General features: G+C 40.9%; 1 protein-coding gene across 8 annotated transcripts in view; it reads left to right on the top strand.

Moving 5' to 3' along the window:
• The window catches only part of LOC147029495 (uncharacterized), a 174,708-nt gene that overhangs the window by 28,696 nt on the left and 125,598 nt on the right, over nt 1-20,414 (top strand). For 3 of the 8 annotated variants that reach the window (XM_085871951.1, XM_085871949.1, XM_085871950.1), the window contains 3 exons: nt 8,823-8,910; nt 11,552-11,581; nt 16,577-16,716. In XM_085871951.1, the coding sequence (XP_085728077.1) occupies nt 8,823-8,910; nt 11,552-11,581; nt 16,577-16,716 (258 nt within the window). Of the gene's footprint in view, nt 1-3,070; nt 8,911-11,551; nt 11,582-15,628; nt 15,675-15,793; nt 15,822-16,576; nt 16,717-20,414 lie in introns of those variants that run through there. The other 5 variants (XM_085871954.1, XM_085871952.1, XM_085871953.1 and 2 more) reach the window with 5 other exon arrangements.

Here is a 20,414-nt window from a genome sequence, read left to right as displayed (position 1 = left end):
ATCCATTTAGTTTATCGGCACTACCCTTGCAGGAAGACCTTTTCCATGCATTTACCACTATCCAAGACCCCTGCCTTACTACCATCTTAACTTTCCTCTTATCTGCTCTTAAAGTGTGCCCCCTTGTCTGTCGTCTATTCTGCTGAAAAATTATTCTGCCCTTCTTTTGTCAATATCCTTCATTACCTTCAGCGTAAGCATCCCCATCAGATCCCCTCACATTCCTTGCTTACTCACTTTTGTTGACTGATCATCTCTTGAAGCTTTTCCTCAATGAGTAGCCAGGCATCGATTGAGAAGTCAAACAGCATATGCTCCTCTCTACAGTCTTACTTTGAGATGCAATAAACAACATGAACAGCTGCAACGTAGCGTTACCCATGATTTTGCAGAGGCTTTATATCAGCCAGTGCATTGTACATGTATGTACATTTTTATGCAATATATCCACATGATTGCTGAGGATGAATGATCGACATCCAGCGAGGTGGTTCAAAATAATTCAAGGGCCACACTTTTTTTTCCTACATGTTTACCTCCACCACCGAAGGTGAACGGAGGTTACGTTTTTACCACTGTCCGTCTGTCTGTGGGCAGGATATCTCAAAAAGTTATGGATGGATTTGGATGAAACTTGGTGGACAGGTTGGGTGTGTAACAAGAACGAATTGATTTTATTTTGATGAAGATCCGGACACGAGAATTCTTTAATTCTTTTTTTTAAAATCAAGTCTTCACCATTGAGAGATATGGCCAAAAACGATCCTTAGCATGATATCTCAAACAGTTATTGATGGATTATGACAAAACTTGGTGGATGAGTTGGGTCGGTGATTAGATTTTGATTCAGGTCCGGATGCAGATCCGGCCTATCTGTGAGATACAAAATGGAAACTGTTCAACCTGGAGGAGGTACGCGCTCTCCCAAGTGCTATTCTAGTTTATATTGTGCATTATTTTGCTCCTCCCGCAAACCAGTTTCTGTTTCAAAAAATGCCTACATGTCCGTTGACGAGTACTTAAAGGGTTAGTAACATGGTAATATGCCAATAATATCCTGCTCACCTGTTTTGACAAATTGCTGTTCAAGCACATGTGTTGACAGCAACAAACTTCATTCGACAGAGAGCAATCCATCATTCACATCACCTTCTTCAAGCTGAATATTTGAATGGCCACTCTGTGTGTGCTGTGCATGTAGATACGAAAAAAAAACTACTTCTCGAAGTGTTGATGCATTGCACAGCAATTTATGCTGCAATGTCAATCTATGAAGTTCCATTATATAGTTAGTGAATGTACTCATGCTTTCTATCGATTGTTATTTTGAAAGACAAAATAATAGGTATCACAAAGGAGTGCTGTTAATGCAGCATTTTAACCTACCTAAGACTAACACCCATGCTTCTTTGAAGGTGTGATATTAAAATGCAGAAGTGAAAAGAAAAATGTCTTCCAATAAAAAAAATACAAAAACATTTCATTGGGTTGCAATGAAGGTGAAGGTAACAAATGCATCAGCAATCTCGATGGTGCTGTATGGTTTGGAGAGTTGGACTTGGACAAAGGAGAAGAAAAGGAGACTGGTTTTGATAGTAGATGCCTGAGATGAATACCGTACTTGGGATTCCCTGGATGCAGAGAGTAACCAATGAGGAAGTGAGGATAAAAACTGGACAGAAGAAGTTAACTGAGCTGGCCGAAGAGCAGTGTCTGACTTGGGCTGGCCATGTGTGGAGGATGGCGGAGGATTGGATAGCCAGAAAGGTGAAGAGATGGATGCCGGAAGGAAGGAGACCAAGAGGAATGCCGAAGAGAAGAGAAGATGGAAGGGTAGCTAACCAGTGAGGAATCCAACACCCAGAGACTGAGGCTCAGGATCGGAAGCTTTTGGGACGGAAGCATGGAGAGGACGTAGTGACAAACCGGCGAGAGCGTGTTGAATGAAAATTTAATTTACAAAGATCAAGTTGTCTGTCCGTCTGTTTATCATTTCTTTGTTACCCCAACAACTTGTGAACCACTGAAGGTATTTAAATCAAACATGGCACAAACTTGTACAATAATAAAACAATGAGCTGACTTCATTTTGGGTTCAATGGGCCAAAGGTCATGCCACCACTGAAAATATTTTTTTCAGACTATAACATTGAGTTGGAAGCATGTGGTGTTTTCTTTCTTCAACTTATCTCTTTTCTCTTTCATGATCTCTCTCCCATATGACAATTAATTTTTCGTGGTGACCATTAGTTTTAATCAAATGTAATAAATAGTGGGGTGACAAATAACATGGGCGGAGGCATATCCAGCAGCGCATTCACCTTCAGCTAGGGAGGCATAAAAAAGTATTTACCATGAACTGATCTTTTGTGTAATATAATATTGGGAATGAATGGATTGGTATGTAGAATTATTTCTCTCAAAATTATAATCGAACTCCTCGCAATCAAATTGAGTAGATCTACGATGCGTTCATGCGAACTTGCATCAAAAGTTGAAATCTTGCGTCCATACATATATCAACATCAGAATATTGAAAAATATAAATTGCTGCCAATAGCGTAAAGATGAGAGAAAAATAAAAACAGAAGTAAAAATAAACAGACAAAATGGACATTAACAGCACAGCAAAGAATGAAGTGAAGAGGTGAAACACAGAAAAGCCTTTTTTGTGTACAAAGTCAAGGCTCATGGAAGAGTTTGTACACTGAATGGATCAGGACATAACAGACGAAAACAGGATGCAAAACACACATTCATGGAGAAGGAAACTCCAAGGAGGAAAAAGTGGAAAATTTGGAGGACTTTGGTGGAGTTAATGAGGGTAGAAAAGATTATGGTTTTGGATTGGGGATGATGTGAGGTGGTGGTAAAAAGCTGTCTTGAAGACCTGCAGGGAAGAATGAGATTGAAGAGGATGTGGAAGTTAATTCCACAGGTGGGAAAAAAAGAAGAACAAATGAGTGGAGGTGAGCAGTGATCCTGGATTTAGGTAGTTTCACCAGAAAAGGGTTGTTGTTGGACCGTGCGAGCCCTGCAGAAACCTCGGGAGGGTGGTGGTGGGGTGGGGGTGGGGGACATAGTGTGGAAAGAGCAGATGGTGCAAGACAGAGAGAGCACTGACCTATCTGTGATGAAGTGATAAGCCCATCGACTCGGCTTCAGCATCGGATATTCTAATTATCTTGAAGGCCTTGGTTTCCATGGCGTCAAGCTGAACAAGATGCGAGGCAGGGGAGCCAGCCCTGAGGGGGAGAGCAGTTATCCATCAAGCTGCGGATGCAGGCCTTCAAAGTGGATAGTAGTTCAGGTGTCCCAAGGAAGGACTTTGTATGATGGAGTAGATCTATGACGGAGGTGGCTGGCTTTGGAGGCCAACATTCAGGATTGAAAGACATATTCAAGTCTTTGACCATATTGTGACTTTTTCAAGGTCTGAAGAGAGGGAAGAGGATGCGGCCCCCTGTCTGAAGGATGAGGCCGGATGTCATGGTCGAGGGTGGAGTCATCAACAAATAGATAAAGAGGATTTTTCCAGAGAGTCATAGAGATCATTGATGAAGATCAGGAATAGGACTGGGCCCAGAACACTGCCTTGAGGCACTCCAGCCTTGACAGGTAAAGGAGATGAAAGGATTTTGGTGAGTGCCACACATTGGCTATGAGAGTAGAGGAAGTCAGTAAGCCATATGTGGAACTGGCCTTTGATGCCATAGGCAGACAATTTGGAGAGCAACATAGGATGCCAGACTGTGTCAAAAGCACGAGATATGTCCAGAGACAGCCCTGAACTCATGTCTGATATTGAGGGCCTCCATCTATTGTTGGGTGAGTAGAATCAGCATGTCCAAGGTAGAGTGACCTATTGAAACCGAATAGGTGATCTGAGATGAGGTTGTTGGAGAAAAGGAAGGGTTTCATATCAACTTTGATGATTGATTGCATGACCTTTCTGATGATTGGAAAAAAGCTGATAGGTCTGTAGTTGAGGGGATCAGTTTTTGCTCCTTTTTGGTGTAGTGCAGTGGTGTTGGCAGATTTCCAAGGAGATGGAAGATGATCTAGTGCAAATGACAGGGTGAAAAGGGCATAGAGAGGATGTGAGAGACCAGCAGACCATGTTTTTTGGACATGTGAGTTGATGGTGCCCGGTCTAGTAGCAGAGTCAGTCGAGGGTTTAAATAACCTTTTCTACCTTTTCAGGTGCAAAAGACACAGAGTACAGGAGAAGTTTGGCACGATGGGGAAGAATGGGTTCCGAGAGTGAGGGGTTGGGGATGGAAGATTTTGAAGCGAACACAGAATTGAGGCATTTGGCCTTCTCACGTGCAGAGCTAGCTGTGGTGCCATTTTAAATAAGGGAAGGGATGGAGGGGAGTATACACCAGAGACTGATTTAATAAGGCCCCACCAGGTTTTAGAGGTGGAGACGAGTTTAAAAGTTTATTGGACAATGGTTTATCTTAATGCTGGTGGGGGGTAAATTGATCAAAAAAAAGTCGCTAAATTATGCTCGAAGTAATCAAGAAAGCAGATGTGCTTTCTGTAAAATCGAGAATATAATTTAGAATTCAACAACTTTTCAATATCTTATGTCATTTTCTTTAGAATGTGAGTCTTTCCCTTCTTAGTTTGCAAGGTCTGCCTAAGCCTGGGCCTTATGGGCATCAGCTTACAAGGCAATTGGGGTGACATGAACACATGGACACAGACCCTCATCCTAACTCTGATGTATGTTGCTTTAAATAAGAATATCATGGATAGAAACACGAACTGAATGTAGATGAGAGTAATGTAAACCAAATGTTCAAAGAGCTCTTTAAAGCAACGCTATGCCATTAATAGAATATTACATTTTTTTATAATTCATCATCATCATCACACCATTTGAAAGCCTTTATCCCTGAGCAGGGGTTAGCTTTTTGCAGGCTCCAATCATGGTTCCCTTTCTTGTGGCAATGTTTTCATGGCCGGATTCCCTTCCTGACGCCAACCCTTTAGTCGCCTTCGACCCTGCAGGGATAACATTTTTTTTATATTCATGAACAAAAAATATAATTTTTCAAAAAACACTGACTTTGATTGTCATTTATCTATAATTCCAGCTGTGTGTGTGTGTGTGTGTGTGTGTGTGTGTGTGTGTGTGTGTGTGTGTGTGTGTGTGTGTGTGTGTGTGTGTGTGTGTGTGTGTGTGTGTGTGTGTGTGTGTGTGTGTGTGTGTGTGTGTGTGTGTGTGTGTGTGTGTCTCTGTGACCGCTGTTTCTCGACAACCACTGGTCCGATCTAATTAAAACTTGCCAGGTATATTGCTGGGGACCTGAGGATGTGCCTTTTCAAGGTTTGATATTAATCGGACAAGTGCTTCCCAAGTTATGGCCATTTATTTACCAAACCAATGACAAGACACGTTGCGTGGGCGTGGCCGTGGCCGATGGGGAAGGGAAGTTCAGCCGCATTCCCCATTACGGGTTACAACATACGGGCTTCCGAATAATGATGACTTTGTGTATTCTAATAATTTCTCGATTTCTTGTGCGCATTTACAGATAAACACAATGCCCCAAGTTATGATCGTTTTCATATTAGACGGTGCATAAATTTCGGTAACATCAGAGTGCTGGTGTGCACTGAACCAGGAAGTAATTTTTTCTCTCTCTTCTCTTCTCTTTTTGTTTTTCCTTGCCACGACTTTGCGAAAAGGTAAAATATGTTGGCGCTAATTGAATAATTGGGTATTAAAACTAAATTGCGAATAATCGTAACTGCGAATAATATGCGAACTTCCGGGCCACGCACATACGGGCACGTGAGAGCGAAAAAACGGCCTGTGTGGTTGTTGTTTGTTGCTCGTGCTTTGAATATTTACTTATTCATTTATCAATATTATTTTTTTTTTATGGGCACGTACTAGTGAAGTCAAATACATGAAGTAAATGTAGTACTAGTGAAGTAAATGAAGATAATAATGTTCACCATGCTGACTCAGATTGGATAACTCCAGGAAATGAAAACATGATGTTATTTTCTCATGTTTTGGGAATTGGAAATATGCATTCTTTGTCTTTTGACAATATTTGTATACTCTTACAGGGTTAGTAGTCTTTATGTACTCTCTTGCATGACACATGAAGGACTTAGGTGATTTCAAAACCCATTCTTGGATACTTAGCCTGAGACTTCTGCTATGGTGAATTATATGCTATGCAGTGCAAGTTGCAGTCTAATCTAATCTTGCGGATGACAAACTACAGCTCACAGATCTGACTAAGTTGGACAGCCAAGTCACAGCACTGTCTGTTGTTCGGTGGATTGCTCTAAATCCTTCATCAGATTTCTGTAGGTGACACTCATTCACAATATGATGAATAGTCTGATCTGGATGACCACAGTCACATGCTGTGCTGTCTTTGAAATTTCATTTGTTGAGGTGATGTGATGTCCTTGCATGGAGAGTGCGGATCCTGTTGAGTGCAGACCACTGTTTCCAGAGGAGGTCGAAACCTTGAGGCTTTTCTGCTGGATCACTCACCAGTTCTTTGTTAGTAATGTTGTCCTCTGTCCAGAGGTTGCACTGCTTGTCCTTTTTGTTAAAACCCGCATCAAGTTGCAGTGATTGCAATGCTTTTTTTAACCATGACAAATGAAGATTGTTGTGTATCTAAATTCTCATTCTATTCTCAGAATGGATGAATAGTTCTGAGGTAGCTTTCTCTCTTCTTAAGTGTGGCTGGATTTGATTGCCAACACATTTGGATTCATCTACAAACATATCCTATAACTCAGAGGAAGGGTGTGGCGGTGGCATCCTTTGGAGAGAATATTGTCAGCTGTCCGGTCTCCTCACATTTGTGGGCATAACAATCCCATGGAACCTTCAAAAACAGTAAGCTGGTATATTCGTCAAATTCCAGATTCCTGCTGCAATCTACCGAGTGTAGTTACTCTTCCGCTAACAATTCATCCAGGGTAACGGAGTGAGACAGGGAGCGAGACAGGGACAGGGAGAGGGAGCGAGACAGGGAGAGACAGAGATTGATTGAGACAAAGAGACAGTGAAAATAAAATAAAATCGACTGTTTTCACACACATCTGAGGGGACGTAGCAATTTATTTTTTTTTGTCCCCTGCCCATTCAACAGTCAAAGACTGAGGATATTGAATTGAGCTCCATCTGACTGATTGATCGACCGACCATCTGTAAACTGTTGAACCTTTAGCTTTCATATTGTAGAAATCTATTCCTCATGACATTATCTCAACATGATTGGATCACAATTATGATTGGCTGAATTATTTTGCCATGACATCCATCTCGGTTGGCTTGTACATGCGGTACTTGAAAAAAAAAAATCGTCAAGATTTAGCTTTCGTATTACACAGATCTATTCCAGATCTATTCCATATTACACAGACCCAAAAGGTAGGGGACCTAGAGTATCAGCTCCTTGTTTATCATTTTGTTGCAAAGAATGGTTAATATAATCATTTTGACAAAAGGAAAAAAACCGCTGTTCTTTTCTTCCTCAATCTAGTCTAATTAATTTTCTGCTCGATACAATATTCTCAGTTTTTCACTTCTTAATGTGCTTTTCAGTTCTCCTTAAAAATAGATAACTTGCATAAATACCGGACCACATTTTAAACGAAAGATTTGTGTTTTCACCTCTCACTTTATAAATCCTTTTGACATTGGAAAATTGAAGCCACTATTTGAAGCAAAATTCTATCCAAGAATGAAATGTCATTCATAAATATTGTAGCCTGGTTGGGTACAGTAATGAGTCTTTGAACCTGTTTGTTTCAAGACTGAAAAGATTTTCAAATCGAGTTGATCTGAGTGAGTGAGGAAAACATTTTCTGCTACCATTGAATGCATCTTCAATGAAGTGTAACAATGAGTTTGAATTACAATTTGAAATTCACTTGATTTGCTGTCTGCTATTTGCAATGTTGGATGTTTACAAGGTTCCTTTTTAACAGACTATATTTCAACATTTTGTGCTTATAAACTTGTCCAGTTTGTTTGTTTTGTTTTGTTTGTTTTGCTTTTCTTTTATTATCAATCTTTTATAGGTTTGTGTTATTTGCAGTCACATCAATGTGTAGAACCACATTATTATAGTTGTTCCTTTTTATCTGAACACTCTCAACTTATTCTTTTATAGAGTGATGTTCTTTGCATTACCAAAGGTAAGAGCAACAGAGCACACAGAATGTAGAACTGAAAACTATCGACATAAATTACTCGCCCTGACTTGCTTTAATTTTAATTTCTTTGTAAGGGAAAGGGGCACAGTCATAGCTGGAATGAACAAACAAATTTATTTTCTTTTTTAAACTCTTCATGGGGTATTATTATGAGTAACTTTCTTCTCTTTTGTATTTTCATTTAAATTGTAAAGAAAGGCTGCCAAGCACTACAGACTAGAATATAATTGCAGCATCATCTTAAAATAATTAACTAACATGTATTCTCTTAATTCAGAAATGTACTTTGATTTTGTATTTTATTCTCTCTCCTACAGGACTGAGGTAATATGGAGACAGTAATTCCCAAGGCTGAGGATGACAGGTTTACTACAAACCTGCAAAATTATATTTCTTTTTGTAATTTGTGTTTGAGTACAATCTGTGTATTGGCGAGGAGAGAAACATTCTGCGAATAATACGAATACCTTCTGGGATTTTCATTGCAGACAAGAGATAATAAAACGAGATGCTATCGTCGGTGCCTGACATGATTTCATTGTGACACCCAAACTATTTAATTATGCACACGAGCTAAGGTGTTTCTGTTATCCTGCACCCAATCCCTTATACAGATGAATCTTTTGAGCTGAAGCATGACCGTGCATTTTTGCTATCTATGGCAAACCGAGGCAAAGATACCAACGGCTCACAGTTCTTTATGTAAGTACAACCCATGTATGATGTATTTGAACAAAATTTATACTATTACTAAGAATCTATTCCGAAGCTAGGGATTTTTAAAAGTAAAAACTGAGGTTAGAATGGCACTTGGTGGAGCGCATAACTCTGGCAGTCTGTGAACAGCTTATGTTTTGTATCCCACTGATAGCCCGGATCTGCATCCGGACCTGAACCAAAAGCTAATTGGTTTGATCTTCTCACCCACCCAACTCATCCACCTAGTTTTGTCATAACCCTTCCACAATGTTTTGAAATATCATGCTTCATATTGTTTTTGGCCCCATCTCTCAATGGTGAAGAATCACTGAAATAAAATTGAAAACTTCTCGTCTCCAGATCCGGATCTTCATGAAATTGAATCGATTGTTCCTTATCACACACCCAACCTATCCACTTAGTCTGAATACATCCACAACTTTTTTGAGATGTTGTGTTGTATATCGTTTTTGACCCTATCTCTCAATGGTGAAAAATCGCTTTAAAAATTCCAGGATCTGGATCTGGATCTTCACCAAAGTCTAGTTAATTTGTTATTATTGCACACCCAACCTGTCCACCAAATTTCAAACGAATCCCTCAATAACTTTTTGAGATATCCTGTCCATAGACAGATGGGTGAAAACATAACCTTTATTCACTTTCCTTGGTGGAGGTAACAACATGGAAGGCAATGACAAGATATATATTATTGTTAACCCCTTCAATCTTGTATGATGATGGAAATGATAGTTGATCAAGTTTCTAAATAATTTTCTATGACTTGGATTGCTCTTTTTAAATTTTTTATTTATTATTTTCTTCTTTTTTGTTTTCTTTGCAAAGGTATCATAAGTCACAAAGACGAAGGCCACATGCATTTTCCATTAACCCACTCTTGATTAAACTCCCAAAACACAGGCTTAATTATTTTCTCCCATTTGTGAATTTGCCTTCCGGAGACTGTTTCATCACAGTTTTACTTCCAAGGCTTCCTGCAAGCAATGCGCCACCATGTGATATCATCACCGATCTTTACCCATAATCTTTATATCCCCAATAACCCAACCCAACTCAACCGTCTGACTTGCAGGTTACTCTTTTCTCCTCTTTTCGTATTTTCCCTTCATTCCCTTGCTTGTTCAACTGCCCCACTCTCACTGTGTTGCCTTACTCTATTACCTCATCTACAACTAACCCAGCAAGATGTTTTTTTTGATACTGCTTCTGCTTATTTATAGGGTAAAGTTTATTGAGTCTGGTCCTTGTGATATAATTATGGTTTAAGCAGCGCCACTATTCTAGAAAACTGGATTCCACATTGTACGTATTCATGTAGAGATAATCTTTTAAAAAGGATATTTGATAAAACCAAATTATACCTCTTTAAGATTTATAAACAATCAATCAACCAGTTTGTAATATTGTGCTTTCGTTTTTTAGTTGTTTTTTTTTAAATGCAGATACCTATTATTATATGATCAAGTAGCACACACCCTGGCACTCTCTCACTAATGCCTCGCTTCAGCAAGCAGGTCGATTTGGCTATTACTGTTGAGCTCTTCCTTGCCTTGAAGCAAGTCAATACAGTATAGCTCATCTCCAAGTATCATCAACATCTTCTGATTGCTTTGTGAGTCCAATAAATGTAAATTTCGAAGATTCTTGCGATGCTTAGAAGTTTATACATGAATCTCTCTTCTAAAATCCTCGAAATTCTGAAATCTCTACCTGCAGATCATTCCTGAAATAATTTATAAATATTGGAATAAACAGTGTGCAAGATTTAAAGGATCCTTATGGCTGCCTGCCGGTTCTAGTTCCTCAAAAAATGGCGTTTTGATCAACAGAGCAGTCGTGGGAAGAGTAACTCATACCTTTTTACCAATAATTATAGTGAGGAATGCAGTGGAGGCAGATTTTCACTTGTCTTTTCTTGATGCTGAAATTGGGTCTTTATTTTTATTTTTTTATTTTGACCTTTTCTTGTGTGCCTGTTTCTCAGAATTTTCATTCTTCACTTGCCAGTTTTTTTAATCCAATGGCAATCAGCTTTCCCTTTCAATTACAATTATTACATGAAAGAGAAAACACTTCCTCTGGTGCACAACAACTTGATTTCAGTGCTTTTTTGCCTTTCATGGATCTGTTTGCAAACATGACCCACTTAGGAACTTAGGAATCTAGGAATAAACCTAGATCCTTTGTCCATGCTCTAACCTTTTTCAATGCTGAGCATGAAGTAAGGAGGCAGTACTTTTTTGTTTTTAAGTAGGTATGATTCATTCAGCCATGGTTTGAACCACCAACTTCCCAAACCCAGAGTGGTTGCTCCAACCATTACACCAAAATACACCATATTGCCAATTGGGTAAGTGCCCCACTTACCCAATTGTGTCAGTATGGTGTATTTTTGCACTCTTTCACTTTCTTCTTCCATGAGCCTCGATTTTATTCAAGAGGAAGTCCTTTTAAATATCTGATAGATATGAAACATTTTCTTTTGCAAAAATATTTGGTGTTATCATGCATATTTTCTTGTTTTATGAGGAGCTGAAAAGGTTATTTTATTTTTGTTTGTATTATGCATTTTTGTTTCATCTCCTCTTATTCTGCCCTTTCTTATGCTTTCTCCCTTCAAAAGAACCACCAAGCCAGCTCCACACTTGGATGAGTGAGTCATTAATTTACATTATTTTAAAAATATATTCCAACACAATGTATTACCGAGGATATTGAAAATAGCCATTTGACGAACCTTTTTTCTTCGAGGTTATTTATTATCTTTGCTTATACAATGAATTGGTGAGCCCCAACCCACAAATACGTGAAAATGGTCGTTAAACGAGTAGTGGTAGTAGTAGTGGTAGCAGTAGTAGCAGTAGTAGAAGAAGAAGAAGCTTATACATTGACTAATAATACCAATGGAGTGCTTTCTATATTCAGAGACTCATTACCTTAAATGTGAATGACACTGTTATCATCCTTAATGCTTATAACACCAACAACCTCTGCTGTCTAACTTGGTGAATGTAGATTACGTCAACTTCACTGAAGAATGTTTAACGGACAAAGAAATTGAATATCGCTTGATCAAATTCAAGATTTGGTCTATTTTTGTTTTTGACAAACATCCACTTCATCTGGGAGCAGCCATGGGGGGGGGGGGGATGGGGGTGAGGAGATGTCATGTTATCATTATTATTATTATTGTTAATTTTATTAGCAGAGTACCTGCCCTATGGGTGATCTTGTTCCAAGCGTGCAGCATGTTCTTCTGAGGCGTCCCTTTATTTGGGCGGTGTATAGGCAACAGGCCACAGACTGAATCAAACCCAAAAATAAAAATAACCCAGGTTACGTACATGAAGCAAAAACATGCTTACCGCTGATGTGCATATACACTACATCGTGGTTTTATAACTCGGATAATTCCAATTGCACTCGCTTAGGTTGTTTTACACTGAACGGAAAACTTGTAGGGAGGGCATGGTGATTGTGAATATGATACTCTGAAGATGTCTTCGGCTTACCATCACAGCAAAATGGCGGACATATGATTTTTTTTTTTTTCAGATGACAATTTCAGGTGGCATCAGGTCAGTTCTCCAATGGGTGTAGAGTGAACATACACACATACATACAAACACTTGCTCTGTTATACATCGAAGATTATTGTTAACTAGCAAATGCAACCCGTCGTTTTGTCGACGAGTCAATAAATTGGGGGGGGGGGGTGGGGAGAAAGAGGGAGGGGAGAGAGAGATGAAGAGGAGAGGTAGGTGCAGGGTGAGAGGGGAAGGGGAGGCAGAGAGGATGAGGGAAGGGGAGTTAGGGGGGAGGTTGGGAGAGCGACACCTCACCAAATGTTGCTATTCACTGTGTGTGTGTGTGTGTGTGTGTGTGTGTGTGTGTGTGTGTGTGTGTGTGTGTGTGTGTGTGTGTGTGTGTGTGTGTGTGTGTCACACACACAGGCAGAGACAGCGAGAGAGTGACAGAGGTGTGGGAAGAAAGTGCTGCATTTTATGAGGAGGGGGAGCGAGGAGGGGACAGTGAGAGAGAAAAGGGTGGGGGAGAGGAGGAAAAAAATAGACAGGTGAGGGGTGCAGGTGGGGTTGGCAAAGAGAATGATATGTGATGCTTAATGACCGAACACAAAAAAAAAACTCAGAACAGCTGGACACACAACGACACAACAGAGTTTGTAAAGTGTCTGCTGGCACATCTGCAAAAAACTTTGATATTCCAGTTCCAGAAAATTTGTGGGAAAATGAACCAAAAGCAATCACTGAAAACATGGACGCACCGCTCACATACAACGTTATGATCCCATCATGCGTGAACATCGAAAACAAAGCATTGTGACCAGATATCATACTTGGGTCCAAAAAATGAGAGGAAGGCATTGCTAATTGACGTGCTAATTCCGGTGATTTTGGACCAACAATGCAGAAATGAAGAAAATGACCAAACACAAAGACCTCAAGCATGAAGTGAAAAGTTCCTGGAAGCTGAAGAATGCCAAAGTTGTACCAGTGATGACGAAGAACCTCATGGGAATGATGACGAAGAACCTCAGAGATATTATAAACCATCCCTGTGACTATCACTACAAACAAACTACAGTTGGAAGCCGTCCTGGGCTGAGTAACGAACCTGAAGAGAGCCCTCGGCACAAAACTTTGAAAACAGAAAACTTCACAGCTTGGTCTGTGAATCGTGACGCCTTACTGAAATGAAGGTGGATACTTTGAACCCGCCCTGGGAGGACTCTGTCCCACATTCTGAAACCCTATATGTTGATACCAATCAACGACACACACACACATACACACACTTTGAGACCTGTCAGGTCTCTGTTTCATCTCCTGAAACCCACCCACATGTGGAGATACCAGGCAGCAACAACTTGCAGGCGCGCGCGCACACACACACACACACACACACACACACACACACACACACACACACACACACACACACACACACACACACACACACACACACACACACACACACACACACACACACACACACACACACAGACCTAGGACGGCTCCATCCCACTTTCTGGAACCAATATATGGAGATACCAACCAAACAAAAACACACACACACACACACACACACACACACACACACACACACACACATTACTGGATGTGTATGTTACACACTGCAAAAATCTTAGGCTACCTTGAAAATAAACATTTTTATTGTCACATTGGCATATTTTGATAAATAAAGTGTTCTAATGATCATATTTTATTCATGAAACAAAAATGAATTTTATTTTGCAAAATATTAATGCATGAAATTTCAATATTTTTTGTGACAACGTTTTTAATGAAAAATAGCAGATATCCATTTTGGAATGCTTTCCTGCAATTTCTGGAGAAATTCCATAGAGAGTTTGTTCCATGCATTCTGCAATGCTTCCCATAATTCCTCTGGATTTTTGTTGTTTTTCTCTCTGTCCAAATAATCCCTGTCAGCTTCTATGATGTTAAGGCTTGGACTTTGAGAAGGCCATTTATAAAGTTGTGGAGATCCTGACACTGCTTTTCTTTGTAAACATGTTTTAACGACATTTGCAATGTGTTTGGGGGTCATGATCTTGCTAGGAAACAAAGTTGTCAACAATTAGCCTCCTTCCTGATGCCTGGTGTTGGCTTAATGGTTTGGGTGGTGAGCTTTGGATCCTAGGGTCCTGAGTTCAAATCCCGCTCAGCTGTTGCGTTCAACCAAGTGGGGTTAACTCGGCCCGTCATCCTTCCGAGGTTGGCAAAATTAGTGGCAGCATGCTGGTATACTGTGTCGGAGTGGTGACCCGTCCAGGATTGTGCCCAATAGCCAAGGAGACTGTTTAAGCAGCACCAACGCTCTGCACAGAGTATGGTCCCAATCTCCTACTGATGGGATACTATGATGGATTAGGATCTGCTTGTACTTGTCAGCATTCATTGTTCCTTAAATTCTCACAATCTCAGCAAATCACCAATGCCAGCAACAGAAATACATCCCTGAATTTGAACAGAGCCTTCATTAGGCTTCACAGTTGGCTGTCGACACATATCCTGATACTTCCAACCAACCGTACTGCAGACGCCGTGGCCCTCTTTGTTCCAAAAACTCAAACTTTGACTCATCACTCCAGAGCACCTTTCCCCACTGGATTAGCATCCCAACTCTGATGTCCTTGGGCATATTTCAGTCTTTTGGCTTTGTTACCTTTACCCAGAAAGGTCTTTTTGACAGCAACTCGCCCATGGTGACGGACCACTTTTGATGAGACCTTCTGACAGTAAATGAGTCCACTTGAATCCACAATGTCTCTGCCAGCTAGTTCTTGAGTAAAGTTCAGCACTTGGTGTGTTTTTTTTCTGGATCTTAAGGAACTTATCTTTAAGTGTTGCTCACCTGTTTTGCTGAGTTTATTTGGCCTTCCAATCCACTTTTCATCTTTAACCTCTCTGGCCTCATTATGCTACTGCATTGTTGCTTGAATGCCACATCTGGAAATACCTGTTTTGTGGGATATCTCTCTCTAGGAATTCCCTTCTTGGTGTAAAACTGTTATTTTAAATGTGTGTGTGTGTGTGTGTGTGTGTGTGTGTGTGTGTGTGTGTGTGTGTGTGTGTGTGTGTGTGTGTGTGTGTGTGTGTGTGTGTGTGTGTGTTAGTCAGTCATAAACCATGACACACTAGGATGCTGCATTAACCGACAAACCAATTATATGAAATGGGACACCGTGCTTGTAAATTTTGGTAAGTTTGTTTGCCCTCTGTTCATTTCCACCGCTGTGCAAACGACGATATTCCATGTCAGACAAAACGTCGGGCTGACTTAAGCTTCGCAAGTGACTCATTCAATTTCCTTTCCTCAGATCTGGTTGGATTCAAAGTAGTTTGCTGGTAAGTGGTTGTATGCGAGAGCAAGGTAATTATGTTCCCATTATAAACATGTTGGTCTGACTCAATGGTGTCAGAGCATTTGTCACCTGTGAGTATGACAATGGCATCTTGTGCACGTCATGCCTCGTAGTCTCTCTGAGGTGGTCCTTCCAAAGTCTTTGTGTTTCAAACCACCCATGCTGGCTGAATGGGCAGTCACATAATGGAGGCTGCAGGATGGTGGTTTTTACACCTTCACATGACGTCCGTACCATAAATGAATGTCTGTACATTCAGCCCGATCTGAAACTATCGTGGACTGGCTATGGACTTGTCATGCCTCACCTGCAGACAAATGTACAAAGTAGGGCACATAACCTTGCCCCAGTAAAAGGAACCTCCTCCCATCAGTGCCTTAAACAAAAATTTTGCAACTTAAAATAAACAACATCAGGGCATGATGATCAGCAATCACGGGGCCGTTGGTTCATCTTTATATGTAATCCACGGCTTGATGAAACGCGGCTGGCCATACTATGGAGAGGTTTGAAGTTTGCCATTACTTCCTCGCATGTACTGGTCACAAGGATAGCATTATGGGGTTAATGCGGCTATTTCAGATTTGGCTGAAGAGACACGTGTGGAGATCTCATCACAGGTGGAATTTTAACTTTTATTGATGAATACTTGTGGTACTTTATTTTTTAAAAATCAAATTAATTTTTAAAAATCATCTCTGAAAAATTATTTCTTGTCCAATCGTGTGTATTCTGCAGGGATCATGTTGTGTTTGGCCATGTAGTGTCTGGGCAAGAGTTGGTGAAAGACATTGAGAATCAAAAGACGAATGCCAGCAGCCTGCCTTATGCAGACATCTGCATCGTATGTTGCGGAGAGTTCTTCACCACGCTCAAAGGTACCATTGCAATTCGAGTTTGCATGGTGTTGTTTTGTAGCTCGTTGGATTGTGACGTGCAGTATTAAGTACTTCCCTGTCTTTTTTTCTTTTTCTCACAGTGGTGGTGAGGGGAGAGTGTGGGAAGGTTGATGGGTGTTTGTTTCTTGTTTCTTTATCTGTGTGACTCAATATTTGAAATCTATATATTGCGTTTTCATTAAAGATGCATTCACAGTTGCTTTTTGAGCAAAGTTTTCTTTTCAATAATTTTTCACCACTTTCTAGTATATAAAACAGAGTGGTCGGTGTCTGGATGTATGTTTGTCTGTCTGTCTGTTAACTACTCCGAGATCCTTGGGCTGATCGACACCAAATTGTCAGATTATACACAGGGTGTCTCTACTTCGGTTTTCTACAAAATCTTTAAGGACCTGTCACACCTTGACGATTTAGCCAGCGTATGCCTGACGTATGCAAAATTTGGCAAAAACGCTGGCACACGTCAAATACGTTATAGGTAAGTTTGTATATGTTAAGAGCACGCTGGCATACGTCGTAGTACGCTGGCATACGTCTTTGTACGCTGGCATACGTTGTAGCACGCTGGCATACTTCTTTGTACGCTGGCATACGTCGTAGTACGCTGGCATACGTCTTTGTACGCTGGCATACGTTGTAGCACGCTGGCATACTTCTTTGTACGCTGGCATACTTCTTTGTACGCTGGCATACGCCGTAGTACGCTGGCATACTTCGTAGTACTCTGGCTTTTTTTCATAGTACGCTGGCATACGTCGTAGTACGCCGAGATGCTAGACAAATTTTCCATGCTTGAAATTTTTCGATGTATGCCAGCGTATGACTCGCACGTTCCGCATACGCTTGGCCATAAGTTGTAGGCACGTTACGCGATCGTTGACACACGTCGACACATGTTACTTGTAAGTTACTCATAAATCGAAACATGTCGAGGTAATGTTTAGCGTACCCAAAACTTATTTCTAACCTATGAGTAACGTGTTGTAGGCACGTTACGCGATCGTTGACACATGTCGACACATGTTACTTGTAAGTTACTCACAAGTCGAAACACGTCAAGGTAATGGTTAGCGTCAGTGTTCCAGACTCCCTGGGGTTTTTTTTTTGGTTTTTTTTTTCTTCGGTATGACGGTGATGTTGACACTTCGATTTCTAGTGCGGTTATAATATAATATAATTAATAGGCTGCCGCTCAACGATTTAAATCGTAACGGCACTAGAAATCGAAGTGTCAACATCACAGTCATACCGAAGGAAAAAAAAATAACCATGGAGTCTGGAACACTGACGCTAACCATTACGTCGATGTGTTTCGACTTATGAGTAACGTACAAGTAACATGTGTCGACGTGTGTCAACGATCGCGTAACGTGCCTACAACTTATGCCAGCGTATGCGGAACGTGTGTCGTACGCTGAGTACGTTGAGAAATTTTCAACATGCTGAAAATTTCTCAACGTACTCGGCGTATGACGACGTATGCCAGCATACTACGATGTCTGCCAGCGTACTACGACGTATGCCAGCGTGCTCTTAGCGTATACAAAACTTACCCATAACGTATTTGACGTGTGCCAGCTTGGTTCGGCAAATTTTTCATATGTCGGCATACGCTGGCTAAAACGTCAAGGTGTGACAGCGGCTTCACACTTCGATGTCTCGTGCGGTTATGATTTGAATCGTCGAACCGCAGCCTATGAATAGCCTTCGCCACGTGATCGTCGGCGATACGCTGCCGCGCACTATGCATAAGTTAGACTATCGTTGGGCATAGGTTGTGAACGCCGACAACACGCTCAGCATTCGTTGGTATAAGTTATCTATATGTGATTGAAACGTTCTGTGTACGTTACTAATACGTTATGCATACGTCCAACACGTTATTGTACACCCAAAACTTATAAAAAAAAAAACATCAATACTTCAGCGTACGCCAGCGTTTTACATACATTTTGTTACCTTGCTATATGCTGGCTAAAACGTCAAAGTGTAACAGCCCCTTTAAGAAGTAAAACAAAATTGGATTTTTGTTTTTCGGATTTCTCATCGGTCTTCTTATTTGGATTATTTGTGCCGCAGCACATTGCCCGCCGAGAGCGGCCCTCCCGCCCGGATGATGGGAGTACCTGCTCGTAAGATATTAAGTTGATTCTAGAAACCTCTAAATCATTGTATGCACATTAAGAAATATGCTGACATTTGGTCGATGCTCGTGATTTGCCGTGTTTGTTATTACTTCTGCCAACGAAGGTGAAGGAGGTTATATTTTTACCCTTGTCTGTTTGTTTGTTTGTTTGTTTGTTTGTCTGTTTGTCTGTGTGCAGGATATCTCAAAAAGCTGTGGACGGATTTGGACGAAACTCGGTAGACACGTTTGGGTGTGTGACATGGAGCAATTGATTCAGTTTTAATGAAAATCCAAATCTGGATCTCGATACGAGAATTATTTAATTTCTAAAGTGATTCTTCACCATTGAGAGATAGGGCCAAAAACGATACAGCATGGTATTTCAAAAATGTATTGGACCCGATATGTTCTCATGGATCATGCATTACGTGGTGGAGGTATGCGCTCTAGCAAGTGCCCTTCTCGTTCAGAACTGCATTTGTGTGTACTCTATACTTTTATGACAGAAAGGTCGTATTCTCATGGGGATGTTTTATAGCTTTGTCTCGATATGTATTTCACATGTCTTGATAAACGTAGTCCATTTCATCCAGCAGGGTTTGAAACTGCTTTTGAATCAAAGCAGAGCAAGCGAGAAGAAAATTCACAGCTCTCAATGCAATATTCATCATGTGATTAAAGTGGGAATTTTAACCTTTAGAGATCATGTGTATGACAACAGAAAGATGTATTAATTAGTGGAGGATAGATTATGGAAGATGGAAAATGTCCCATGTTGAAAACATCCTCTGCTCATGAATCAGTTTGATATAACAGCCATTATGGTTAAATACCAAACCACATTTCTTGGGCAAGCCACATGTCAAAGTTGGCCTCCAAAGCCAGCCGCCGACTGGGCATCCTCTGTCGTACAAAGTCCTTCCTTGGCACTCCTCAAGCCTTGTAGGTGAATAACCTACAAGGCTTTCATCAGCAGCTTTATGGAGTACTGCTCTCCCCTCTCGGCTGGCTCCCCTGTCACATCTTACTCAGCTTGACACCGTGGAAACCAAGGCCTTCAAGATTATTGGAATCTCTCGCGATGAAGCTGAGTATTTGGGCCTTTAACTTCGCCAATGCAGGCAGGGCAGTGGTCTCTCTGTCTTCTACCTCCTTCGTTATGGTATTGCACCCTCTGCTTCATGCTTTGTCACCCTCCAGGTTTCTGTGGGGTTCACACAGTCCACCATCAACCCCCTACTGGTGAAACTACCTAAATGCAGGATAACTGCTCACCTCCACTCATTTTTTTTCCTTTTATTTCCCATCTATGGAACCAACTTCCACATTCTCTTCAATCTCATTCTCCCCTCAAGGTCTTCAGGACAGCTGTTCACCACCATGTCAGATCGTCCCAAATCCAAAACTACCAGATATTTGTTGCAACGTTTCAATCGCTGAAGAAGTGTATCGATGATAGAAACAAACCCTGGTGCAGGATCAGTCTGAATGACTGCAGCAGGGCCATCATTGGGCTAAAGTTCAATACTTAGGGGAGTTGGAGGGTCAC

This window comes from Eptatretus burgeri, chromosome 3 (assembly GCF_056783735.1).
Source record: "Eptatretus burgeri isolate ZD-2024b chromosome 3, Ebu_testis_v1, whole genome shotgun sequence".
NCBI classification, from domain to species: domain Eukaryota; kingdom Metazoa; phylum Chordata; class Myxini; order Myxiniformes; family Myxinidae; genus Eptatretus; species Eptatretus burgeri.
This window is presented reverse-complemented; position numbering and strand designations above follow the sequence as displayed.